The sequence below is a fragment of the Saccharomyces mikatae genome (assembly GCF_947241705.1).
Source record: "Saccharomyces mikatae IFO 1815 strain IFO1815 genome assembly, chromosome: 10".
Lineage (NCBI taxonomy): Eukaryota > Fungi > Ascomycota > Saccharomycetes > Saccharomycetales > Saccharomycetaceae > Saccharomyces > Saccharomyces mikatae.
The window spans coordinates 26,085-38,226 of NC_079265.1; the positions used below are offsets into that span (position 1 = coordinate 26,085).

At 38.9% G+C, this 12,142-nt stretch overlaps 5 protein-coding genes across 5 annotated transcripts; 3 read left to right on the top strand and 2 right to left on the bottom strand.

Annotated features, from left to right (window-relative positions):
• Positions 1-1,914: 1,914 nt before the first annotated feature.
• On the top strand, positions 1,915-3,240 carry SMKI10G0110 (uncharacterized protein; the record flags this gene model as incomplete). The annotated part of the gene is made up of 1 exon (XM_056223317.1): positions 1,915-3,240. One exon carries the CDS (start codon positions 1,915-1,917, stop codon positions 3,238-3,240), a length of 1,326 nt encoding a protein of 441 aa, XP_056077348.1.
• A 1,446-nt stretch (positions 3,241-4,686) lies between these two features.
• On the bottom strand, positions 4,687-7,086 carry OPT1 (oligopeptide transporter OPT1; the record flags this gene model as incomplete). The annotated part of the gene is made up of 1 exon (XM_056223318.1): positions 4,687-7,086. One exon carries the CDS (start codon positions 7,084-7,086, stop codon positions 4,687-4,689), a length of 2,400 nt encoding a protein of 799 aa, XP_056077349.1.
• Positions 7,087-7,752: 666 nt separating this feature from the next.
• PEX2 (ubiquitin-protein ligase peroxin 2) lies at positions 7,753-8,568 on the top strand (the record flags this gene model as incomplete). Its single annotated transcript, XM_056223320.1, has 1 exon — positions 7,753-8,568. The coding sequence occupies one exon, from the start codon at positions 7,753-7,755 to the stop codon at positions 8,566-8,568; it is 816 nt and encodes a 271-aa protein (XP_056077350.1).
• Positions 8,569-8,828: 260 nt separating this feature from the next.
• Positions 8,829-10,787, top strand: CBP1 (Cbp1p; the record flags this gene model as incomplete). The annotated part of the gene is made up of 1 exon (XM_056223321.1): positions 8,829-10,787. One exon carries the CDS (start codon positions 8,829-8,831, stop codon positions 10,785-10,787), a length of 1,959 nt encoding a protein of 652 aa, XP_056077351.1.
• Positions 10,788-11,008: 221 nt separating this feature from the next.
• On the bottom strand, positions 11,009-11,995 carry NUC1 (ribonuclease; the record flags this gene model as incomplete). The annotated part of the gene is made up of 1 exon (XM_056223322.1): positions 11,009-11,995. One exon carries the CDS (start codon positions 11,993-11,995, stop codon positions 11,009-11,011), a length of 987 nt encoding a protein of 328 aa, XP_056077352.1.
• Positions 11,996-12,142: the final 147 nt, after the last annotated feature.

Consider the following 12,142-nt stretch of genomic DNA (forward strand, 5'->3'; position numbering starts at 1 on the left):
CTTTGGGATTTTTGGGCAAAATTTGGACGTATCTCTACGTTATGAGTTACCTGGCTGATGGGTTCCAGGTTCTAGGTTCCTGAGACTATTAACATGAACGGGTCACAAATCACGCTCTACTTTATTATTGGTGATAATCATGAAATAAGTTTCACTACTGTCAAAAACTTGAAGTGGCCTATAAACAATATTCTATAGCTTCTAGTCGTAGACCAACTTCATTACCTATATAAAACAACATCTAGTTTTTAGAAAGAATATATGTATTATATAGTGCAACTTGGTGTCACAAAAGAAGGACATGTCGATAAAACTACCAGGAGAACAAAAGACACCATCTTTCTGGAAACTTGATGTCTTCATTGAAAACTCTACAATCTCAAACTTTTACCATCAGATTCTGTGAACTACAAAGAGATTTCATTTGGATATTACGTGCTCAATCCCGAGGGCCAATACTAACTCTTCAGAAAATATGCTGGCCGCTTATTCAATCTAACGCCCAAAAAAAGAATCTTTATTTTTGGAGTCAGAGGGTCCGAGGCTTGCTTGCTGCTTCTATTTGAGGTTAATAAAGGTTCCTTGAATTAGTGTAAAAGCATTGATTTTGATTTGAAGTGGCAAGGCATTTATTGTGCCACTTCCAGATTCGTAATTTTCCAGATTTTTTGCTTACCGTGGTAACAAAATGGTCGATAAAACTGTTTTTCAAAATTTGAACGTTGAGGGTAAGAACCGATTACTTATTTCTGCTGCCAATTCGTACCGTTTCAAAATTCGGACATCCTTATATGGTAGAACAAAATGTTTGCACACCATCCAATTTGAAACACGTTTTGGAGCAAGTGTATTTTTCGGTATAATGTTAAGTGTTGTGTGCCTCCTGTCGAGTTTTAAACCTTTTTTGAACTGCCTCGAATTATACTTCTCCACTAAGAAACTACTTCACTGGCGAATAAAATCTGTTTTTCTTCATTTTAACAAGTCGAATTGTAGATTAAATCATCGACCTACGCTAAACATCAATATTGCATTCCACATAACAGCAATTTCGGAGGTAACATTGTTGGCATTTCCTCAACTCTGTGGGAACTATTTCCTTAAATTATTGATGACATTATATTCATTTTCGTTCTAATTTAGAAAAAATCTGGAAAAACGTTAAAGGCAGATTACGTAATTTATGACCTATATTTGCGACGTCATAAAAGACCGGAACCCCTTACAATTAATTTTCCGCGCTCTCTGTACAGCATTTTCTTCACCAACAGAGGTTGCCGTGCCGAAGACCCTATTTTTCCCTGCCTCTTATTTGTGGTGTTGAAAGGCTGCAGACACCTTCCTATCAGCGAAAATTTGGCCTGCAATCTTCTTCATGATATTACCTGCATTGAACTCTTAGTGCATTCATACTACGAACTTCGAAAATAATTTCTTGATGAGCCTCAATAAATTATTCTATGGATAAAGGGTTTCGCCAAATAGCATTGCTTGCTCCTTTTCAGTTGTCTACCTGCTCTAGAAGCACAGAACAGAGTTCACTTTTTCTTGGAGCACGTGTCAAAAAGGCAAAAGTCCTTCTTCCCCTCTTATGTGCATAACCTAGTTATATTTTCGAAGTAAAGTTTTTTGACACACTACACTTAAGATAGTGCCTTTCTTGTCGGCTATGACGCATTATCGCCATATTTGAAAAAAATTCCGATATTAACTCCTCGTGCTTGACCAGCCTCTTATCGTTCATAAACGATATCACATGGAGGAAGACGGATGAACTTGTTGGGTGAAAAAGAACCTGGCGCTAATTGATATCCGAGATGAACGAATATAAAGCATCATCTTTCTTGAACTGTATTAAAGTTTTCTATATACCAAATTGAAGAGAAGGCGGTAATTATATTAACCAAATTAAAAATGGCAACTTCAAATATCGATGTAAACGAAGGAATGGACAAGTCCCTGGCAGATCTGGTAGCACCATGGCGTCCAAAGCCACTCCAGAAGTACTGTATAAGCAACACTAATTTGATAGACGTGGTGAGTGGTACCAGTAATTCTGGTGCTTATATCTTCATAGAAAATGGTATCATTTCGAAGGTTGAATTTAGTTCTGAAAAGCCAGTGGCTATTGACGAAGACACTTTTGAAATAATTGACGGCACCGATAAGTATGTAACACCAGGGTTGATTGATAGTCATGTCCACATTGCGTCAGTTGCCGGGGAAGCCGACTTAACCAAGCTAATGTTGATGCCAAAGTCTGTCATATTACTCAGAATAAGATACACTTTAGAAGCCGCTTTGGCAAGAGGTTTTACAACAGTAAGAGATTGTGGAGGTGCAGAAGGTTTTTTGAAGGCAGAAATACTTCAAGGTACTCTGAATGGCCCCAGATTAATAACATGTGGGCATGCCATTTCCCAAACTGGTGGCCATGGTGACCTAAGATCCGGTGCCCTACCTGGAAGTGCCTTTGACAGCTGTTCATGCCACTTTGGCCAGGTTGGTGTTATTGCGGATGGTGTTCCCGAATGTTATAAAGCAGCTAGAGAAGAATTTAGAAGGGGCGCAGACTTTATCAAGATCATGGGTGGTGGAGGTGTAGCATCTCCTACTGACAAAATATCAAACAAACAATATTGTAATGATGAAATAAAAGCGTTCGTAGATGTTGCAAACGGTTACCATACATACGTAACAGCACACGCTTATACTCCAGAAGCTATACAAAACTGTGTTAAATTGGGTGTTAAGGGTATTGAGCACGGAAACTTACTAGATGAGCCTACTGCGGAACTTATGGCAGAATACGATTGCTACTTGACTCCAACCCTGGTAACCTATAAAGTGATGGGTTCAGATCAATTTGGCGCATTCCTGGGACCAGAGAATAGTAAGAAAAATGCAGAAGTGCTTTACAAAGGAATTGATGCATTGAAAATTGCCCAAAGAAAAAATGTAAAAATTTGTTTTGGGTCAGATTTATTAGGCCCTCTATATGGTTATCAAACACAAGAGTTTTGTATTAGAGGGAAGGTTCAAAGCGCCCAAGAAGTTTTACTTTCGGCCACAGTGACACCTGCAGAGATGAACGGATTGGGTGATAAATTGGGACAAATTAAACCGGGCTTCATTGCGGACTTACTGATGATGAAGTCAAATCCATTAGACGATATAACAGTCTTAGATAAACCAGAGACTAATTTAATTCTTGTGATGAAAGGTGGAAGAAAATACTGATAAAGGGATAGTTGTATGTAAAGATAATACCCTTTCTGGATCTAGAATTATTTTATCATAAAACCGTAACAAAACAGCAAACTTTTCCCTTTGAGATCATAATTTGGTGACAATAATTGATACGCTCTGCCGTTATTTAAGTAAAATATAAAGCCATGCTTGGTTCTCAATTACATAGATTTCAGATCATATCCCCTTTATAGCAATAATACGGTTTGTAGGTTTCGTATATACAAAGTTGAAAAGAAATGAAAATATTTAATTCAAAACAATAGGATTGGAATGTCAAATTTCACAAATCTTCATTTCCTAATGTTAATCGTAATTGCTGAGATGTTCCCCCGTGTTTATAAGATAAAATGGTAGTAATATATCACCAGCAACATATTTTATATGTTATTGGACAAAACGTTCTTCCTATCTGCATTAACGCAAGAAGTCATATATTTCGATGCAATTAAAAAATTGTCTCTCTGGACTCTGTTTTCTTCATAAATTAGTTGTTTTACCCTCATTTATGTTATCCAATACAGTCCAATTGGAGGTGAATTCAAGGCGAGAACGATTCTGTAAGGAGTTGTCAGTCAAATGACGACAAGATTTTAATGTAAATCTTTTAACTTTTTTCACGTTTAATCGTGCAACTTCCAAAAATTTCATCGTCAATATCACAACCAGAAAACACACAGTCTACACTTCAGTGTATTTATTCACTACAATTAGTGTAACATTATTAATTTAATTTCCATGTACATATCTACCGATGTTGAAAGTGTCCAATTCACAGCAGTTCAAAACGAAACAAACAACAAGCAAGTCATGAGTTTTTACATCATTTTTTAAAGTTTAGCAGCTTTGGAAGTGACGGCAATGAAGGTAGCGGAAAATGCAGTGCGAGTAAACTGAAGTGCACGATTTGTGGCGAATCTGTTCATCAATTGTTATACCTTCAAAATTGGAAAGTTTGTCTCATCTCCAGCATACTGCTTATTATTTCTTGTTGTAAAACTTGGATAATATATTCCAAACATATCACTTACTGTTATGTTAGTTCTGTTTAGCATTTTTTGTACTTTCTTGATTAAAGTATAGATATTTCACTTAATCAGACACATAATAGTATTTCTTTCAACCCGTTTCAATATTTGCCCCAAGGAATTTAGTATGACTCTGTAGGATCTATGTAAGTGTGTATTTCAACAAGAATATTTTGAAGCACTTTTAGTAGGTATGGATTTATACTTGAATGATTAAGCATTGATTATTTTCGACTGAAAAAGGTGAACGTTAAGTTAAGCTATCTCTTTCCTTAATTTGGTACGAAAAGATGATTTGAAAAAACTTTTCTTAGTATTATAGAATATGAACTAAAGTTTGGGATTATGTGTGCAGTTATTTGAATCAATTACATATGAAGTCTTGCAGGATTGTTTTTGTGTTTCATGGTTACCACCATTTATCATAACCAAATGTCTCACCTTTCTTCAAGGTGTAAAATTTTTTATAATCATTATCGTACGTTCTTTTCCAAACGTTGTTCCCCCACCAGCTGAGTTTGGCACCAGGATATTGTACACACAAAAAGATAATGACGACTGAAATTGCCACACCTGCTTCAACACCAGCTCCCATTACAAAATTGTACTTATTGAACCAAGCTCTCCACCTTTTCCTTATAATGTTTAGGCAAAACGACATTGCAAAAAATAATGAGTAGTTGTAAGGTGTGCTTGGTGGGATATTACCTGGACCTGTGAAAAACACGGGTGTATGAATGTGCTTAGCGAATTTGAAGTTAGGGAATTTCCATTGAACAGCATAAACGACCAGTGGGAATAATAAACCAATCAAAAAGAACCACATTAGTGGACTATAGATACGGCCTGATGAGAAAAGGTACTTTGGCAAAGACCAGATAATAGAGGCGTTGAAAACCGTACGACCATTTGCACAAGTGAAGCCATTTGGCTGATCTGAGGTACATAAACCGTCGATATTATGCATCATCCATTCCTGGACACCAACATTAACCATACCAGATATGATAGTGGCATATATTTGAACTGCAAAGATCAAACGGGGTGAAACCTTCATGTACATAGCCAACTTCAAATCTCTACTCAAGTTTAAACCTTGTCTCATGACGATGAATCCGTACAGTTTGAATAATAAGTTTGCCATCGGTCTTAAAGGCAGCATGTAACCGCAGATCAATTCAGTAATAATATTCAAACCAACGTGTTGATTAGTCATTGCCTCCAAGATACCTTGTGGAATGAAATTTACGAGGGAAATTAGTATGGCAATGACAAATGCCCAAGCTGGGAACTTAGTATCGAAACAACATACTGCCACGAAACCTAAGCCGATCATAACGAGCTGTAAGGCCAAATACCACCAATCGGGACAGTCCTTATAATTTTTAGAGTAGATTCTCATGTGAATGTCAGTGCCACCATTTTTACGATCTTTAAATTTGGCAACAATATCTTTACCATGGTATAAGAAGCAGTGGACAAAAACAGCGATAACGGCGGCAAAATTCAAAGCGTAAGATAATAGATACGAGAAAGGAACAAATACTGGCGAGTATTCCTTATATTTTTCGAGGTTGATGGAAAAATCCTCATTTAGAATTTTGGTCACGTTGTATTTATGTTGCGTATTGTCATAAGTGGAGCCTGAAATGACGGGCATGTATTTGGCATACCAAGTATTGGTGAAATAAAGACATGGTAGGACTATGACAAAGAAAATTAACACTGATGCATAGGTATTGGCGGAGACATAGAATGGTGTCGCAAAAACAGAACCGGACATGGCCTGGGAGACTTGAGTGTAGTCGAATGTAATCGGCAGCGCACCAAGTCCACTTTGGGTGCCGAAGATTGTGTTGGCGATGAAATTGTGCCTCGTTTTGGACCCCCATAGAATGACATTAAAGTAGGACAGACCAGTAAAGAGGAATCCCGGTACCCAATACCAAACAAAGGATCCGATAAGTACAATCAAAAAAAATTTGTACCGGGGCATCGTCCAACCGTTTGCAACTGTCTTTTCGATTTTTCTTGAGTGCAACGAATCGAATAATGACACTGAAATTAGAGTTTGAGGCCAAATGGAGCTTGCAGGGTTGACGACCCATCTTCTCGTCAGACCTGCAGCACCATAACCAATCATCTGAGATGTCCAAACCAACAAGAACTGATATCCGACGTTTAGCTTCATATTGTAGAAACTTCCTTGAGCGTTCAAAATGTACATAGCATATGCAGTGGAAGAAGTGAGCGCCACGGCAATGGTGACTACGGCGTGTTCCTTTTTAGTGAATGGTCCCGGGTTCAAATCAAAGAATGGTACTCTGGCACACTTCCAGTCGGGCAAGAGAGCCAGAACCTTACCTATTGGATAGCAAACAACCTGTGCGACAAGGAAGTTGATCTCTAAAGATGGATATCTCAAGGAAAAGAACTGATTGACACCGGCAAAAACTACCACAAATATCGTGGTTAAGAACCAAGTCCTCCAGTGATTGAGGCGGATGGTAGGGTCATCCTCGATGGATACTGCTGCTCTCACTTCGGGATATGGAGAATTAGGCAAGTACGTAGGATCGCCCTTCCAAACAAGACCTTCCTCTTGAATGGAATGGCGGTCGAATTTTTGGCTTTCCGGATCACGGTCCTCCTCGTCAGTAGTCGCAGTGAGATTGTTGACATCCTCCTCAGTACTCTTAACGAATGAGTTTTTCTTTTCATCTTCCACCTTGATATAGATGGGGACGGTGGCTGGCGATAGCGAGGCCTCCGACTTTACCGAGTCGCTTTCCCTATAAATGGTACTCATGAACTATGCCGTCTTATATAAATTATTATTGTTGTTTTCTACTGCACCTCAACAACCTTTTACCAAGAATACATGCTTATACTAATCACTCATATATAGTAGAAACGCTTTATCGAAGTGCCTAAAAACTGGGAAAAAAAGTGACGAACTCGCCATTAGAGTGAGACATACCTTCAACAATCACTAGTGAGGCGTTTACTGAGCCATATACTGTACTTGCAGAGGCTTTAAGGTTACTCTCAGGCAGCAACGAGCAACTGCTAAAAGGTCTGATGCCTTGCAGACGGCCATAGTCCATAAACTGTGTGTGCAAAATCATAAGTGTGGCGTATTCGGACCGGAGTTGTGGCGAGACGGAAAAATTGAAGAAGAAGGGAAAATTAATGCAATTGTAACCGACAGGCGGGGAGGTCAGAGGGGTCGCAATGCGTCTATTGTTGCAACAAGGACGACTCATGGCATGTCTTGGCTATGACACAGCGCAGTTACTAGTTCTCTGGAGCAGGAAGTGATCCGTGGGGTGGTGATGGATAGGTTTTATCTGTATGATTATAGATGTCCCACACCTTATAAGGGATAGATAAGTGGAAACAGATAAGAAAAGCACAACGGGTAGGGTTTGCCGAGATAGTCAATCAAGAATACGTAAGTTAAAGGGGACGCAGCATGACTCGAGTTGCGCAGCTCGACTCTTTAGCGCTTGATAAAGAACTGTATGGACAATTCTGGTCTGAATTCAATGCGGTGTTCAACACGGATGGGCACAAGGAAGAATGGGAGCTGGTAGTGAACTCGTTGGTGTTCGTGTGTGCGACAAGGTTCTTGCCGCAGTGCGACTCTAGCAGCACGTATGGATCCGCGCTTAGTGGAGTGGCTTTCCGATGCCGGAAACGCACCTTATATGTGGTTACTATCTTGGCTAGGTACGTATGGAAGAAGATCACACACGCTGTTTTCAACGGCAGCCACGGTGGGGACCAGGTGGTGTGGCTGAAGCTGTACAAATGGCTTGAGTTGTTATACCGTGGCTGTGATGTTAGCAACTTCCTGAGGTTTTTGACAGCGGATGGCGCCGATACAAGATCGTTCTTGTCGCCCTTGTACCGGGTGTTTAATGTTTATTCGACGCGATTGGTAGGCGATGGCCCTGCAGGTATCTCCGATTTCTATTCAAACTCAGTATTTGCTGGGTTGGAATTCCAGAACAGGCAATTGTTATGGAATGCGCTACTGGAACTCTTCTCGAAAACATTGCTTACGAAAAGAGGACTTTTGCCCTTTGCCAGGAGGCCGCCAAGGCCTCGTTCTGGTGCCACATTCAAGACGGTCTGCCCCCATTGCGAGAGTTTCCCGACCAACCCCTACCAGATTGCTTGTTGCCGCGCAAACTACTGTTATGTATGCGTTGTTAAGGCGCTAGAATGGTCTATGTGTGATGCCTGCGGTGCCTCTGGGGCGTTAACTGCTAAGTCAGTGTACTAGGAAGACCCCACCCTATCACATAAGTATTTATATATGTGCATAGCATTGATATTCACTTTCATTCATATTCATGCCGTCTATTTAGGTCACGTGGTCATATGTCCATTTTTTTTTCACTTTCTCTGTGACAGAAGAAAAATAAGGAAAAGAAAGATGTAGTTTGTAGCATAGAAAACTTTAAAATACGTAATACAAGTCGGTAACGAGGAATAGAAACTAGCATTAGTCTGTAATTTTCTCTGCATTTCTCTTTCCATGCAATGTTTTTACCTCGTCTCGTTCGGTACAGGACCGAGAGGTTTATAATGATGCCTACCAGGACATTCCGACGAATCAGCCATAACAGCAGGGATCCGATTCGTAAACAGGTCCTGACACTTATCAGCACCAATGCAACTTTAACTGATGACGACAAGCTGAAGATACGGCAATATTGGTCTGATATGGCTGACTATAAGAAGCTTCGAAATCAAAGAAATAGCGTCTTGGAAAACTCTATACTGCATGAGATTAAAACTGAGGAATTTGTCAAGTTCATTATCCAAACTAAGAACTCATCTACTACAAGAGGACTGTATAGAAGAGAATGTCTATATCAATGCAAGGAGAACATGGACCTGGTTAATCAAGTCGTCTCTCAAGTCTCATCGGCAAGAAAACAAGGACCCTTAACTACGCAATTGGATACTATGCGCTGGTGTATTGATGACGCCATTAGCACGGGAGACATAGTCATGGCCGCAGATCTCTTCCTGCTGTACTACCGCTTATTTATAGATGACAAAAAACTAGATGAGCAATACGCGAGGAAAATCGTATCAGCGTTGGCGTATCCGAACCCATTGCATGATCATGTTCATTTAGTCAAATATTTACAATTGAACTCTCTATCCGAAAGGATAACTGGGAACGGTATCAAATTGACCAGATTTCAATTGGAAACTCTTTCCGATAAGGCACTTGGCTTGAGCAATGAAGCTCCGCAGCTATGCAAGGCCATACTGAGCAAGCTGATGAACGTAAACTATTTTTCAAGTAAGGAGCTAAAGCTTAGAGATGATCAAGTGCTACTTGCGTACAAGTCTATTGATGAAAATTATAAAAGGGGAAATGTGGCGAGTGTATATCTTATCTGGAACAAAATTAAAGAGCACTATGTTTCCGTTTCTGCACATGACTCCAGAATTATTTATAAAGTCTTCAAGATTTGTACCCATAATAGAGCCTATAGATCTATATGTAACGAAATGTTTTGGAAATTGACACCGGAGTATTATTGTAATAATCCATTGATGCTACCTGCAATCATTGACTTCATCACCAAGCAAGACTCTTTGACAACCGCCAAGGAACTCATGCAAAACATTAATAAGTATACCTTGCCCGAAAACCATCATATTGTTTGGTTGAACAAGAGATGTCTCTCTTCATTGCTAAGGATGCATCTGAAATTCAACGATTCCAATGGTGTGGACAAGGTTTTGAAGCAAATAACAACGAACTTCAGAACACTTTCACAAGAAAATTATCAAGCGATAATTATTCACCTCTTCAAAACACAAAAACTCGACCATATCGCCAAGGCAATCAAACTGCTCGATATCATACCACCAAAACAAGCGATGTTGGCCTATGCATCAATTATCAACGAACTGGTTGATTGGAAGCTGGCTTCAAAGGTCAAATTCACTGAAAATTTGATGGATCTTATAAATGAACTACTCATGAAAGCACATGATTTTGACCCTGATCATAACTGTTCTCTTTGGAATGTTGTTACCGCTTTATATATCAAGAAACTTTGTCATTATAAAAAGCAGAATAATAAGTTTGTTGCTAGCCAAGAAGAGAATATTGATTTGGCAAAACTGCTATACATAAATGCCTCAAAAAGAGGCAAAACATGTTGGACAAAATCGAACAGTAATCCATTTATTGTTTCTTCCCCGAGCGATATCAAATTAAAAATAAACAATCAAAACAGGTTTGTCATTCTGAGGAATATCGCATTGAGCGCCCTTCAGATAGAAAGAATAGATATTTTCCTTTGGGCATGCGCGGAACTCTATCAGAACGGTATGACAATTGATGAATTGAAATTGGACTGGAACTTCATCTTAAAACATCAACTTAGAAATTCAGAATTTAAAACAAGTATAGAAATCATACAAGATATTAAAAAGCATGGCGTCTCGGCCATTAAACGTTACTTAAGATAACCCCTTTTTAAGCACCCATTTACGATAAACACAAATAAACAATAACAAAACAAGTTTCTGTAAATATATACCGAACTTAAGCATTGCATCCTTATTCGTTCCCTTTCTTAGTCATAAATTAATGTACTTATTATACGGATAAAAAATATACTATATAGTTCTTATCGTTTCTATTGTTGGGTGAGGGATGAATTTATATTCACAGGCTTTTAGTATATCATTCAACTTCTTTTTGGAGGAGGTAATAATTTCAATTCTTTGGATTGTTTGATCGCTGCGTTAGAAAAGTCTCTCACCACGATTTGACAATTTACCTCTTTGCATAATGCCTTTTTCTTAGACGGTGGTACTTTTTGCAGGAGTTCTAACCCAGTACTTCTTTCTAAAGCATCTATGGGAACTTCAAAATCAGTCAACTTCGTTTCATTGGATATTGGTTCATTCGGCAATACAAATGCCGCGACAGCAATATCCTCTCTAGCAGGATTAGTTTCTGGTGCTTCGGCAACAATCAATTTGAAAAAATGTGTTGGAACAGCAATACTAGGGGGGTTACCAATTATTTCATAGCTAACCCTGAACTTATTATCAACGGGATCTTTTTTAGGTAGATACAATGGACCAGTAATAATTCTTACACTTTGATATTTCTTAGTCAACCCCCGACAAAAATATTCCAAATGAGCCCAATAATCTCTATTGAAGCCTTCTCCCACTTGAGGACACATATTGGATAAGTAAAATGTGTCATTCATTGCCTGCTGAGAGAATTTTGCATCAGCAGCGGGGGCTTGATGGCCACGATCATAGCCGGACCTAAAATAATCGCTTAATTTACCTCTAAATTTTTCAGGAATAACTTCATCTTCCTTGAAAAAAGAATTCTTTCTGTCGGCGTTTCTTGCAGCTAATGATTCTGGTGTTATATGTTCTAGGACCCAATAGGGATTTTGCGTTTGTCGGTTATAACATGAAATAAATTCTTCGCGGTTCTGCAGATCATGAATGGGGCCAGGAAACCCATACTTGAAGAATCCAGAGGGGTCAACATTGAAGGAGTGAGGTTGAATTTTATTGTTAGGCGTTTGAGTATTTGGGTATTGTGATTTAACGACTTGTGCTGGAGAGCGTTCTTTTAGAAGAAGATAGGTTAAGCCAGTACCAGCACTTAATCCTACCAAACCAGACAAAAGTATCCTTCTACTCATGATAAGCCTAAATTTCGGTTTCCAAAAAGCAAGAATCTTGCCTTAATATACTTAACTTTATACAGTCGTAACTCTATAAAATTGAAAAATATTCGATGAGTGAGTAATAAATTGCCCATTACCATCATTGATATTTTTCATAGATTT